The sequence below is a fragment of the Lacerta agilis genome, chromosome 3 (assembly GCF_009819535.1).
Source record: "Lacerta agilis isolate rLacAgi1 chromosome 3, rLacAgi1.pri, whole genome shotgun sequence".
NCBI classification, from domain to species: Eukaryota; Metazoa; Chordata; class Lepidosauria; order Squamata; family Lacertidae; genus Lacerta; species Lacerta agilis.
The window spans coordinates 50,925,674-50,940,149 of NC_046314.1; the positions used below are offsets into that span (position 1 = coordinate 50,925,674).

General features: G+C 41.3%; 2 protein-coding genes across 4 annotated transcripts in view; one reads left to right on the forward strand and one right to left on the reverse strand.

Annotated features, from left to right (window-relative positions):
- Positions 1–14,476, forward strand: part of NT5DC1 (5'-nucleotidase domain containing 1) — a 90,810-nt gene that overhangs the window by 17,972 nt on the left and 58,362 nt on the right. The gene's annotated exons all lie outside the window — the stretch shown is intronic.
- The window catches only part of COL10A1 (collagen type X alpha 1 chain), a 37,540-nt gene that overhangs the window by 8,540 nt on the left and 14,524 nt on the right, over positions 1–14,476 (reverse strand). Inside the window, exons 1-2 of one of the 2 annotated variants that reach the window (XM_033143638.1) lie at positions 1,065–1,141; positions 400–562 (exon numbers count right to left, since the gene is read on the reverse strand). In XM_033143638.1, the coding sequence (XP_032999529.1) occupies positions 400–562; positions 1,065–1,070 (169 nt within the window). In that variant the 5' untranslated portion in view covers positions 1,071–1,141. Of the gene's footprint in view, positions 1–399; positions 563–1,064; positions 1,142–14,476 lie in introns of those variants that run through there. The other variant, XM_033143639.1, reaches the window with a different exon arrangement.

A 14,476-nucleotide genomic window follows, 5' to 3' on the forward strand; every position in this document is an offset into this window, starting at 1 on the left:
TGGAAAGCTAGTATATCTACAATGGAGATTTCTCTCTCAGACATTCTACTTTTTAATGCATTGCGCTGAAAGCATCTTATACAGAGAGCTTTCACGCATGCTATCCCCCCTGTGTTCACTGAAGTAGGACAGTTCCCAGGACTCTGCAACGTAGAACAACTCTTACGTTATAAACCAGGTGAACAGCTGTTGCTCTTCCTTAGGCAGCTAATGCTACAGAGATAATTTTAGTGAATACCTTAAATAAAATCTGTTTACATTTATTCACAGAACTAATCCTTTTGTACCTATAAACAACAGTTACAAAATAATAGCTATCTTAATTTACAATATACTGTAATCAACAGGTTGAACAAAACTACAGGCTGTCCATATTTTTTTAAAGGAAGCATTGCTTACCTTGGCTTTTCACACCGAAAGGTAGGAAAGCAGGCCCTTTCATTGATTCACTAGACTGCACCTTAAAGCGTTCAGGATAATAGCCAACAGTGCTGTAGACAATGTTCACGGAAAGCAGCAGCAGCAGAAAAGATATTTGTAACTTCATATTCCTAAATCCGCTCTGTATTGAAGAAAAAAATGTACAATATAATTTTTATAACAGAAAACTGAGTTGTAATAAAAACATACCCACAGCATTCTAGGGTTGTGGATTCAACGATACACATATGTTAAAATGACATCATTTTAGTTTAAAAAGTTGACTCAGAAGCCATTCTGGGTGTCAGATCTGGTCACATCTTATTGCATTATCAGTCTTCCCTACAGCATGTGCCATGGTCTATAAAAGTGTTTGTGTGTGTGTGTGAGAGAGAGAAAATGACATAGCTTCCAGGTACTGAAATATTACATGCCTACAAGCCTTTTAAAATTTCCAAAAGAACAAGCTAGGTCTTCCTGTTTCAGGAGCTATAGCCATTAGAAGCTTATGCATATGCAACAAGCAAGCCTTCTGCAGTAACTGTAACCAGAATACCCTCTTGTGCCATTAATGAGCACCTCTAAACCTCTGTCCCACTTAAATGTATTTGTAAACCAAGCCAGATGGAATTGCAGCAGCATACCGGCATGTTGTAGGATTACAAGTGTGCAGTAAAGCAGACTTCAGTCTTGCCTCGTGTGTCCTGCTGCCACAGGTGTGCAGAGCAGAAGCTGCTGTTTCAAAGCATCATCCTGACTTATTTATACTGTTTGTGCCTTCTGACATGAAGTTGCACTCTGTTGTAGCCCCGCCTTCAAACCAGGAAAGTGCTAATTATGGTGGAAAGTTTTCTTGGCCAGGCATGTTGTGTCAGGTTGGATTTTTTATATATATATATTATTTTAGATGCCATTCCCTATTCATGAATTTACTTTTATTGTAATGGGACTCAAACAGGTCATCTTGTAAGAAAATACATGAGCTGAAATAGAAAAGGGTAAACTTTTATTTTTCCTATTGAGATTTCCAAAGAAATGGGTGAGCCATGCTAAGACTAGATTTCTTCACTTGGCTGTTTTGGCAAGCAATCCTACTAAATGCGTGAGGGCTTCACTAAATGTTCAAGGGTCGCAGAATGTATGTTCTTTCTTTACATAGGCTTATTCCACAAGTTAGGGATGAGCCAGAACTGCTCAAAGTTTCTCTAATTGCTTTCCCTACTTGCAAAAATCCTTGTACTGCTTTTGAACCCCCCCCCCAAATGTTTTAGACTCTTTGAAAGAGAGAGTAAAAGAAAAAGAAAAGTGAACATTGCAAATAATTAGCGAAGGACTGCATTCAGTGTAGCACTTAGTCTCTAATTCCATCAGCACAGGGTTTATTTATTGTAGAACAAAATATTCTCCTCCTCTGCTTCCTCCACACATTCCCTAAAACAGTTCTGGGATTTCCCCCCCTCCAACCCTCAGGAGTAGATTTGGGGATGACACATGGTGTTGGAGTGGGGAAGAGATGAGGGAAGTCTAGTTGTGCTAACAGTAATCCTTGCACTAGCACTTTTATTTCGTTTAATGCCACCCAGAATCTCCTGTCAGATGATTCACTGTCTTGAGGATCTCAGCTTTAAGTAAAATTGAAACAGAACCAGTTTCTATCTTACCTGGCTGCAAAAATTAAAAAAATAAAAATAAAATAAAAATGCTTCCATTTCTCCCCTCCTCCTGTGCCTGCCTCTGTTTCCTCCGTCAGCTTTTGGTTGCAGAAACAACAGCAACAACTATTCTAAATCATGGAAGCCGGGTAAACCTAATGTTTATGTGTGCAACTGCACATAATTGATAGAACATTTCTTTTGAGCATCAGAACTCTGATGTGTTCTGATTGGAAGCACTGTGCCTTCCATTTCAATGGAGGAAGTAGTTTCATGTACGTGTTCCATTCCAGGTGTGGATTTCCTTTACTGGATGGAACATGTTTTGTGCCAGGAATTCCATGCACACATTTAAGTGCCCATATGAACTTGAAATATGACCTTATTTTAATGTTCTTTCAGCACACACACAACCTTGTGCTACATGTTTTGGGGTATGGGTGATCCTATATCTTTGCAGTGGGCCTACATTAGTAGTTCTGGTTCTCTGCAGTTTATTATGAACATTCTTACCCATTCTGAATCAGAGATTTGGTTCCCCACAAAATAGTCAGGATACTATTATTGCTACAGGTTATCTTTTCCTCTTGGTGCACCTGGCATGCACTAGATGCCACTTTTGCAAAAAAGTTTACATGTGTAAGCTCAAACTGTGATTTCAGCTCATCAGATGTGTGGTTACAGATGTGCAATTGGGGCTACATGCAATGGGGTCTCTGTAGGTAGGTCCATGTGCAACCATGACACTCCGTGGATGGCAGGGCGTCAGTGCTAACTGCAGCAATCACAGTCTGCCATTTGTCTGTTACTTGGCATTGGTGTAATTGCAGCTACTGTAGTTACAGGTATAAAGGGCCAATATGGCAACAAACTGTATCCTGGATCTGCTGCTTGTTGCCTATTTACATTACAAAGAAACTGACAGGTTTGGGCTGTTAGTGTCAGTACAGTCATACCTTGGTTCTCGAACGCCTTGTGACTCGAATGTTTTAGCTCCCGAACGCTGCAAACCTGGAAGTGAGTGTTCTGGTTTGCGAACGTTTTTTGGAAGCCGAACATCCAACATGGCTTCCGTGGCTTCCAATTGATTGGAAGCCGCTCCTTGGTTTTCGAATGTTTTCGGAAGTCGAATGGACTTCCGGAACGGATTCCGTTCAAGAACCAAAGTACAACTGCAAATTGAAGAGACAAATAATTGGTAATGTATGTTTGTATTTTTGCTTCTTAGTTTCAATAGTTTTTTTATAGCTTATTCATAGCAAAAAGATTGACTAGCCTCTGTGTGGTCACATATGTTTGATGAAGGAAGGAGAAAGTACACAAAACTATGTTGACCATTATCCCACTCCTTTCCTTGGAATGAGTCTTGGTGTCGGACATAAATATATTTCTATTGTAGGCTTGCATATGAATTATGGGATTATTTGTATGCCTTCACTGCTATTTGTAGTAACACCTGACTTTCAAAAATGCACCTGTTTTTCTTATTTGATTACTTGACCAAAGACTTGTACTTGTAAATAAAGCTTAACCCCAGCTAGACTTAGCAAGTGAGACAATATCCCACTTTTAGCTCCTCTCTCAGTTTATTATTGTGACTGTATTGACAGGGTCAGCATGATGAGTGCCTGCTAGGCAGGGAGAAACACACTGTATTATATGTCAGGGTTTGGTTTTTTAAATTATGTCTGTCCATGCAGTAAAGACTGGAGTGCACCGTAAGTTGTGTGACTGAGGCATAAATAGCCAAAAACTTGTAGGCAAAATCCCACAGTACAGAGCAAGGCAATATTGGCACCTTTACACAATCCAAATGGAGGAAGATTTCTTTTTGAGCTCAAATATGTGAATCACTCCCACTCAGCCAACACATCCAGCATCAAAAAAATCCAACCACCAGGCCTCTGATAAAATTTATTGGACCAGTAGCAGGGCCTCTTCTGTAGTAGTGCCAGCCTTGTAGTATCTCCATCCAAAGCAGGCATGATGGACCCAGTTCTACTCAGCCTTTCAAGAGCTTGGTAAAAACGTTCAGCACACATTTTAGGCCAGCTGATCCAGTTAACAGAAAGCTGATGCTGTATTTATAACTTTCTCTATTCCCTTCTTTAATGGATCTGCTTTTACATTTGATTTATGCATTACATTTTTATGAGCATGAGTCATTTTGAAGGGTACGTTTTGAGGATAGGATTGAATATTTAAGTACCAAAAAAAAAAAAAAATTCCTACACCCTGAGCCTTATGTTGTAGCAGCAAATTGTAGTGACTGCTGGAAGGGGCTCTGTAGTCCAGAGGGTTGTGGCCACGCATGGCCCACAGAGGTAAACAGTGGTGGCCTGTTCCAGACATATTTCATTGAGAAGCAACTGGTTAGCAAAGGTGTTGGGTATAGAGCAGGCAAGGCTATGATTTGAGCAGCCACAAGATAGCAGTGAGAAGGAGGCTCCAAGTGCATGAGGTCCAGGACTTAGTGCTGCAGGTAAAGACAGTAAAAGAACTATTTTTCTTTTAGTTCTACAAATTTCATACCTTCTGGGAACTTCTGCATATTTGCTTGCCTTCTGAAGAATCTATGGCTATCTGCCATAGGGAATGCCTGCATATTGCACAGGATTGTGGGGGCTATTCTAGGACAGAAATCATGGGTAGCACTGACTGGACCAACCAGACCACCCACAAAACACAGGATATTATTCCTACACACACACACACAGAGAGAGAGAGAGAGAGAGAGAGTGTGAGAGAGAGAGAGAGAGAGTTGTTTCTCCTTGCAGGTAAAGCACTAGCTATCCTTCTGAAATTTCACAGGGTTTGTGCCATCAGAAGGGTCAACCTTTCTTACCAATTTCATCTAATTAACACCCCCCCCAAAAAAGTTACAGGCATTTCTAGTAAATAATAGCAATCAAACTTTAAGGCTGCCCAGCACCAAAGCCCCTGGATCTATTTGCCTGCAACTTGACAGCCTCTGTCCTCCCTGGAGGGGCTAGCATGCCTGCAAATTTCATCTACTTCTGTCAAAAGGGGTGGGAGTTACAGCCATTAAAAAAATAACAATAACACTGAATGGAAGGGAGGGAACAAAGGAGACTTGGATAGACTGTGAGCCAAATTGTGCAGTCTGCAGTTTGGACCTCCTTGGACCAAAGTGGACTGTTTTCCAAAGCACCTGATTAGAGTCTGAACTGAAGCTTGTGATTTGCACGCAGCTCTAATACCTAGTCTTATACCCTGAGGAGATCTTCACCCCAACCTTCCCACTTCAAATTAACAACTAAATGACTTCCGGCGGCTGACGCCATTACGGGTGGTCGTGGGATGCTTCGGCTGCGAAGCACCCAGTCCATCCCGGGGGTTAGGAGCCCTGCAGCCGCATAGCGGGGCTCCGGTTGGGGTGCGGGAAGAGCGTCCCGCACCCTGGGCTCCCCGGCTGTGCCCGTTGTGGCTCCGAACCCTTCCCCCACTCCCCCTGTAAAGGGGGAGTGGGGGTGAAGGGACGACGGAGCCGGGCTATAGGGGACATGCCCCAACCGGGATGTAAATGCGGCGACAAAGCCTGTGATGAGCGTCTAAGTTCTACCTGTCTTTAAGGAGCTGATAAGAACCCAGAGGCTGTGAGTAATTGATTGACTCTTTGTAATTCCTGGAACGATCTGGGGGAAAGAAGAAAGGCAGCCCGCCTCCCTCCCTTCGGGTGGTGAAAGAAATTAACTCTTTAAGTGACTGCTGCTACAACAATCGATAGAAAGTATTTGGAATTTAAAAACTGAGACTGTTGAGATTCCCCCTCGGGGGTTAACTGGGGAAAAAATATCTCCATTTGAAGCTTTGGTCTTTATACTCCGGCTTCGGAGAAATGGCGACGACTAGGTTTGTCGTGGGAAAAAACTGAAACAAAGGAAGGAAGAGACAGGAACTGAAATCTGATACTCACCCTCTCTCCCAAAATGCTGGACTTTGTGCTCGCACTGGTATCGAACTCTGGTTTAAAGGATGAGGAAATGCTCACTGTCTTGCAGCTGGAACTGCTTAATCGAAAACTACAAGTTTTGAGTGGAATTATAAATAAAAAGGACTTATTTTCCACAGAGGAGGCTTTTCAAAAGTTTTACACAATGGAATCAAACCTTGGCAAAGAGCTGGGAGGGGCGCTGGAAGAATGGTTTGAAATGGCTGGGCAACTCCGAAAGGAGGAGGAGCCGATTTCTGGGGGTGGCAGCCCTGGAACGGGAAAAATTACAATATCCAGACTCCGAGGTGGCAGCTCGGGGGCAAGGGACATGGAATTGAGATCTCTACAAGAAGAAGAAGAAAAAGAAACGGAGGAGCCCATGGAAGTGATGAAGACCCTGAGGCTTGATGCGGGGTTTGTCGTGGATGTTGCCTGGACCTGTGGACACTCAGAGGAAGACAATTGGAGATTTGGTTCCGGTGAAAGACAGAAAAAGACAATGGACAGAGGGGGAGTGGGTTGAAGTACTAAATGTATAATCCAAATGGTCTGCCATGGTATCTGAAATTGGAGTGTGAAGTCTGTTAATTACAAGTTTATTTTAAATAAGTAAGGAGATATTGAATTTCAAGTTAAAAGCAGCATGATAAAGGATAGAAGAAATAAGTTTAGCTATAAGAATATTTGGTTATGATTTAGGTTATAATGCAAAGATTAAGATAAGTACGTTATCTTTTTTTTTAAGTAAAGTTAAAAAATTTTATAGAGAAAAGTTGTTAAGGAAATAGTATATTGATTTAAAACCGAAGGTGAATAGGCGGGGGAAGTCAAACGTCAAGATTTAGAACTAGAATTTTTTTTTTTGGTAAGGTATATAAATAAGAAGAAGAATCCTGACATTATGTGTATTTGTATTTGTTTTTGTATCTGTAGGTGTGGGGTTGGGTTTGTGTTATATTATGAAAATGCTAATAAATTCTGTTTTAAAAAAAAACAAATTAACAACTAAATGATCTTAGACTGTCAGTATCCTCTGTGTATGCATATATAAAACTGAAGTATAAATACTTCCCCGCAGACACTAAAGTTTGTAAAGTGGTTCATGGTTAAAATTGCTAGAAAGCTTATAAAAATACACATTACCTTAAGTGTAAGTAGCAGAAATTGATAGATGTTGGTTATATGAATTTATTGACGTGTAATATAAAATACTTGTGGTTCTATATATATATAGACCAAGTACATTTTAGCATTTCTTTTTTTACTTCAAATTTGTAATACCATATAATTTAAAATGCAGTCGAGCCACTTAGAATTAGTTTACATGAGGGGAGATTGTTAATTTGCCTATTTCCAAATAAAAAAAGCTTTAAAAATTCTTCCTTTTTTCAGATTTCTGACCAATTGACAAGTAATATTTTTACAGAACACTTATTTTCTTAAGTAAAGTCCAATTAATGCTGGGATACTTTTACCTCTTCTGAAAATTGTATGGCACTAAGAGTACAACACTATATGTGAGTTGCACTGGCTGGATGAGTGCAGAATTGCTGCTACATTCTATACACAAGTGTAACTAGGTTATGCCAGTCTAGTGATATTATCACAATGTATTGACATTGTTATGTCAATTTAACAAGACTGCATAAGTGCTAATCAGAGGTCTCCAAACTAAAGCCTGTGGGCCGGATACGGCCCGAGGGACTCATTTATCCAGCCCGCAGTGCCCCCGCTGCCGCTGCCCACTCTTACCAGCACAGTGCGGCACAGCTGCCCACTTCTGGGTCGGAGGAGCACTGGAAATAGCTTGTGCGCATGCGCAAGCGTTACTTCCAGTGCACATCTGGATCGGAAGAGGCCCTTGCACATGCGCACAAGCTACTTCCGGTGCTCCTCCGACCCGGAAGTGCGCTGGAAATAGCATGTGCATACGCGTATGGGCATGCATTCCCCCACCCTCCGGCCTGCCGTGCAATCGGCGCTGGAGACACTGGCCTGAGGCGTGGTAAGTTTGCTGACCCCTGTGCTACATGAACTATAACATCTTATGAAGGCATATTGATGAAGCAGGAACAAAGGAATTGCTCATTTAATCCAGACCCTATATTCCTCATGGCAAGAACTGTTTCTCCTGCCCGCTCAAACGTAAGCCAGCAAAATGCTGTAACTAAAGATGCACTCAAAGGAGTCAATTGAGAACCCTGACACTAACCCGTCTTCCCTAGCTGCATTGGAGAAAAGAAATCTAACCTACTTGGCAGTGAATCACAACAGAAGTATATAAGCCTCACATATAAAGATTCATGGCATGGACCTTCACCACATATTCCCATGCCTAAAAAGCGCACAAATGGGAACTTGATATTGCAATGTGCCCATGTCTACATTTGTGTGATAGTTCAGGATGTAGGGTGGTGGAAGCAATTTCCATCCTCTCCTGCATTTGTCACAATCAGCACTATTTCCATTCTGCTACAGTTCAGCTTCTACTAAAAAAATAAGCTGTTCATCTCGTTTATACTAGCACAATTAAATTACCGTATGTTATTCATTGCATTAAGATCATTCAGTGCATTTCAGTGGAAAGGAAACATCAACACCAATACAGAAAATAATGTAATTATCTACACAACATTTGCTGACTAAAAGAACAGTGGTAGTGAATACCACTCTCATTTGCTGGCATGATTTCTATTCCTAACCTCTAACAAACATGTAAATTGCGCATGAGTACCTGAATGACATGTTCTCGGCTCTTTCATGAAGAGTCATGGTGTGCAAAACCAGGGTTTCTGGTATGGGGGGAATTAACAGGAAGACAATGAACCAGATGTGATTATTTACAAAATAGACAGAAATTAGAGATGTTAGGAATCAATTACACGGGAAGCACCCTAACACAAAGAAAAAGCAGTCAGTGTCTTGTAAGACCTACATCAGCAGCAGTGACTATTCCTATGCAGGGTTACCACACTTTTCTTTGTGGGACTTCTTGACTTTGAAAGCTATGTGGTGGGCAGAAATGTAACAAGAGCAACTTTACCCAACATGAAGGTACAGTGGTAGGAAAAGCTGTGCCAATTACTCTCCTGTCTGCCTGGAGGCCCCAATTCACCTGTCTTTATCATGGAACACACAATGTGGAGTGAGCACCAAAAAACACTGCCAAGCAGTCAAATGAATGAACTTAAACATGGCTGACTGGAATTACAAATATCCTGCGGCATAACTGAGTCACTCAGTCATCTTTGGTCCCTATGCCAATCACCTCAGCGCTCCAGGGCCTGGAGATATTTATAGACCTTTCTCTTGGGAATGTGTAACTATGATCAAACCTGGGATTTCTTGTACACTGAAAGGCTGTGCTGTTCTAGTGAGATACACATCAACAGAATACACCAGGCATAGGCAAACTCAGCCCTCCAGATGTTTTGGGACTACAACTCCCATCATCCCTAGCTAACAGCACCAGTGGTCAGGGATGATGGGAGTTGTAGTCCCAAAACATCTGGAGGGCTGAGTTTGCCTATGCCTGGAATACACTTTTTGATACTGATCTATATCTGTTGTTTATTGTAATTTATTACATTTATATCACATTTCTATATGGCAGACAACCTTGGATCCATGAATAGATCTGTAGGAGAGGGGAGGGCATGTGTCTTAGGCTGAAACGATGAAGCCCTCCTTTTGTCAGTATCTGTAGTTGTGTGGCTTTGGTGCTGCTTTCTGGAATGAGATTCTTGGGCTTGCTTCTTCACCCCTTTTCCATCCACACCCTTCCTCTTCACCCCTTTTCCATCCAAAACTAATGTTGCAAGCAGGACTTTGCCTTGTGGAGTTTGCCTCAACAATTAGTGCTTCCCATGCATGATTTTATACTGTCAGACCCTAGGTCCATTTATCTACACCGATTGCCTGAAGCTGTGCAGGGTTTCAGAAGGCATCTCTCCCAGTCCTACCTGGAGAAGCTGAAGGTTCAACCTTTTTGCATGCAAAGCAGGTGCTTTACAACTGAGCTATAGCCCTTCCTCCAAAGTTTTGCTGTGGGATGATTCATGTATTACATGCATAGCTAATGCAGAGTTGTCCATAATAAGCAATATTGTGAAGATGTAGTGACAAGACGTTCTGTGAGATACATTGCTGTTGCTGTGTTGATCCTTAACCTTTTCCTACTTGCTTTTGATGCTGCTACTGGAGGAGCATAGACTACCAACTTGTTAGATTGATGTAAACACCAGCATAGTTGCAACCTTGGTTAGCCCTAAAGATTTGTCCTGCAAGGATGTACTTCTACACAGGCTTACTAGAGTAAAACCAGTGAGTAGTATTGTTAGGATTGTACTGTAACAGTTGTGTTTTGCATTTGTCCTTTTTTAAGGTTCACATCATACAAAGAATCATAGAATTGTAGAGTTGGAAGGGACTACTAGGATCATCTAGTCTAGTCCAACCTCCTGCAGTGCAGGAATCTTTTGCCCAACATGGCGTTTTAACTCACAACACTGAGACTAAGAGTCTCATGCTCTACCAGCTGAGCTTTCCTATACTGAGGATGAATAGAATAGTGGTATTTTCCTGTAAACCACTCCCTAAATTCATTCTCCAGTGGAAGAGTGGCTTGTTTCTTTTGGCATTAGATGCATGATAACTTGAGTGGTCATTTAGGGTGTCTCTTGACCAAAACACCTTATTTAGTACAAGAATATTTTTATTTTACCCAGTTTAGTCCCAATAGCATAGCTGTGTTTCTGCTGTCCGTTTGCATGCTGTCAGTTGTGATGCTTGTGGCTTTAGCTAAAATAATGTACAGTGGTACCTTAGGTTAAGAACTTAATTTGTTCTGGGGCTCCATTCTTAACCTGAAAATGTTCTTAACCTGAAGCACCACTTTAGCTAATGGGGCCTCCCGCTGCTGCTGCGCTGCCAGAGCACAATTTCTGTTCTTATCCTGAAGCAAAGTTCTTAACCTGAAGCGTTAGTTCTGGGTTAGCGGAGTGTGTAACCTGAAGCGTATGTAACCTGAAGGGTATGTAACTTGAGGTACCACCGTACATGTTATAGTCCTACAAATATGTAATGTGGTATGAGTTTGCTGAGCTCTCTAAATATGCACAGCGATACCTTGCTGAGCAAAATGACATTAGTGGGTCCCTTCTTTAGTGAGACCTTTTCCTCCTGATCATTGCAGGCCATTCACTTTGCTTTCTCCCTCTGGGCTCAATCCTTCTCCTAGAAGGAGAGTTAAATAAATGGTGCAGTTCCAGTTCCTCACTCTAGTAGATGTTAACATACACAGAGAGGGCAGGCGAATGGGCATCTGTGCAAAAGGGCGCAGCAGCAGGACCAGGGGCTTTATAGGGGTCAGTAGTGATGGCCATGATGGACCAGCTTTGACAGATGACTGAGAATGCCAGCCTCTGTTGCAGACCCTGGAAGTACCCAGTAGGGAAAAACCCATTGGCTTTTTGGAGCTGTTGTAATTTATTTTGTGTGATCGTTGCTGTCCTGACGAAACGAGAAATAGTCACCATAGGTGATTCACCTCAGTTTTCTGTGACTATGTTGATAACCATTTAATGCCCTTCTTGTGATGAGGATGAGAGATGGTTATCCTGCCACAACTACAAGAAATTATTGTTCCCCTGTGATACCGGTATTTTAACAATAGCACAGTAGTCATACTTTCACTGCACAGGTCATTTGAATGTGACTGATTTCAGTGATATCAGTGGAGTTTGAATTCTCTGTGGTACACTCTGGTTTAAATGGAAAGGGTCATATAAAGCATCAATATAATTATATGTTCTTTTTTGTTTTTTAGTCCCACCTTGTAAAATAGTGTTTTCACCATGGTGTTTCTGTTGTGTATGAACAGCCCTGTGAAGATGACTAGATGGAGTCAAACTATGTAGGGCAAGTGCACTTGAGATGGCAGGCTTCACATATTGAGCATATCTTTTACTTAGAGCCTCTGAGCTTGTAAGCTGTGTGTGCTTAAGCTTCCCCTGCACAATCTGAACCCTGTTTTTGAGACAGATTGGGCTGACAGAGCCCTCCCCATTCCTATAGGCTTCATGTGCAAGGTATGGTCAACTGTCTGCACATTGCTAAAATAGTTTATTTATTGATATCTTTCAATTCCAAAAGTTACACCTGAAGCAGCTAACAAACCATGAAAGTTAAAAACAAGACCACACCCACCTGCCAAAAGGGGCAATAAAATAAAACAACAGGTGCAAGGTTAACATAGGGGAGCAGTCGTTCAGGCCCACATGAACCACAAAATAACACACCATCAGAGTGGATGTGAGAAAAAAAACGTTCTGGGACAAGGACACATAGATTCACGCACAGAAAATCTGTTTCTAGAACTTGATTTATTTTATTTTCCTCCATCTCCCAACCAAGAATGCATGAATGTTATTGTGCTATCATTTCTGGTTCTGTCTATCCCACATGTGTTGCTTGAGACTGAAGAGTTCTGCTATAACTCCTTTGTTTTGCCACCAATAAAGGCAGGCAGTGGAGTTGAATGCTTGTCAATATGACCTCCTTCAGCATTAATAATAGGATTAATTATAATTAATTAATAATAATTATTATTATATTTAAGTAATTAATAATATTAATAGTATGAGAAAGAGGCTGCCCCTTCAGGTTCCTTTGAGTGAGGGAAAGGTAAAAAAAAGTAGTCTCCTTTTTATGTGTTGAAGTTCTAACAGATGGTGAGTGTTAACTTTTCCATTCTCTTTAAATATCCACATGCTCCTTTTTCACTTTTGTCACTACTGTTGTAATCAAAATCCACTTGCATGTTACCACATGTCAAAATAAGTGTTATAGCTTGTATGGTCCACAGGAAAACTATCATTGCTCTTCAGTCTGTGAACTCCAGTGAAATCCTGATTGGATCTTGTATGAGGGGTAACAGCTAAACCCACTTCCCCCAGAGGTAAAAAGGTTCCATGGTGTTGCCTCAAAAACCACATAATTATGGAATCTTCCATAGCCGCTTTCTGGACACTTAGCAGCTATTTTGCAAAGTGTGCTTTCTTCAGCAGGTAGCAAAGTTTATGAATACAAGTATTCATTGGCATGCTACCTAGTCATGGGCAAACATCTGAGTCATGAAGAACTTCACATATGTAAACAGGTGCTCAGGTGAAAAATATTTTGGATCTTTTCTTTTGTATCAGGACAAATAAGTGTCTGAGTGTGTTTTTTAAAGCAGGGTGAATTCTGGTGTTTGGTTTATGGTATGCTAGAACTTCATGGTTGTTTGTGCACTAAATCCATCTTCCCATCTTCTCTGTTCATTGTGCACCAGGACCTCAGTTGTCTTTTGGAAATCAAAACTTCCCTTTAAAATCTACTTCTCGCTGTTATATTCCTGGCAACTGTGAAATCCTTGGCTATGAGAACGTAATTGTTTTAAACTGTTTTTTTAGTGTGCTTTAAATGATACTGTTATTGATGTGTTTGCCACTCCAGGTTCCTTTGGGATGAAGGGCAGAATATAAGTTGAATAAATAAAACTTATTTATATAGTAAACTTATTTAAAGGCATGGGTGCAAATGTGGCGATTGCAATGTAAGTAAACAGTTTGACTTTAAGAGTAGAAGAACTTCTGTCTGGTAAGTGAGAAGCATTTATTTTAGTGTTACATTTTCACCTTATGACACACTACCATTCACTGCATCCTGATAAGCTTCTCTAAGCCAAGGATGGGGAATCTTAGGGACTCTGGATTTTGTTGGACACCAGCTCCCATCAGCTGCAGCCAATGGAAATGTGTGCTTTTGGGGGTCAAACCGTTGGGAAGTCAAACCGTTGGAAAGTTACAGCGTTTGCTATGGCTGTAGAGAGTGATACGGGAGAGGCATGCATTGTTGCAGCTGGGGCAGATGAAGGCATCTGCTTGTGCTGATGCAGATGTATCATAGCATTCCTTCTTTCTGCACTCCTCCCAGCAGCCATTTGTCCTGCGACTGATTGTCTCCAGGTGCTGCAGTCATTTGCACGGGATTCCCATATGATGGGGTTAATGTTGCCAGCCTTCATGTCATGTTTGGTCAATGGTCAGGAAAAATGGGAATTGTAGTTCAACAACATCTGAAGAAATGTTCATGCACACGAAAGCTCTTACCAAGAACAAACTTAGTTGGTCTCTAAGGTGCTACTGGAAGGAATTTTTTTATTTTGTTTTGACTATGACAGACCAACACGGCTACCTACCTGTAACTGGAACATCTGAAGGGTTACACATACCCATTGTATACAGCACTGTTCTCATAGAAAAATAAAGTTTTTTAAAAAATCATTAATCAGCTGAAATCAAAGGGGTCCTGGTAGTTACAGAGACACTACTGAAAGGGCATGTGGTAGGTGCCGGAGAAGAAATTCTGGAACTAGAGGACTTAGTAATGATGGAACAGGTAACCC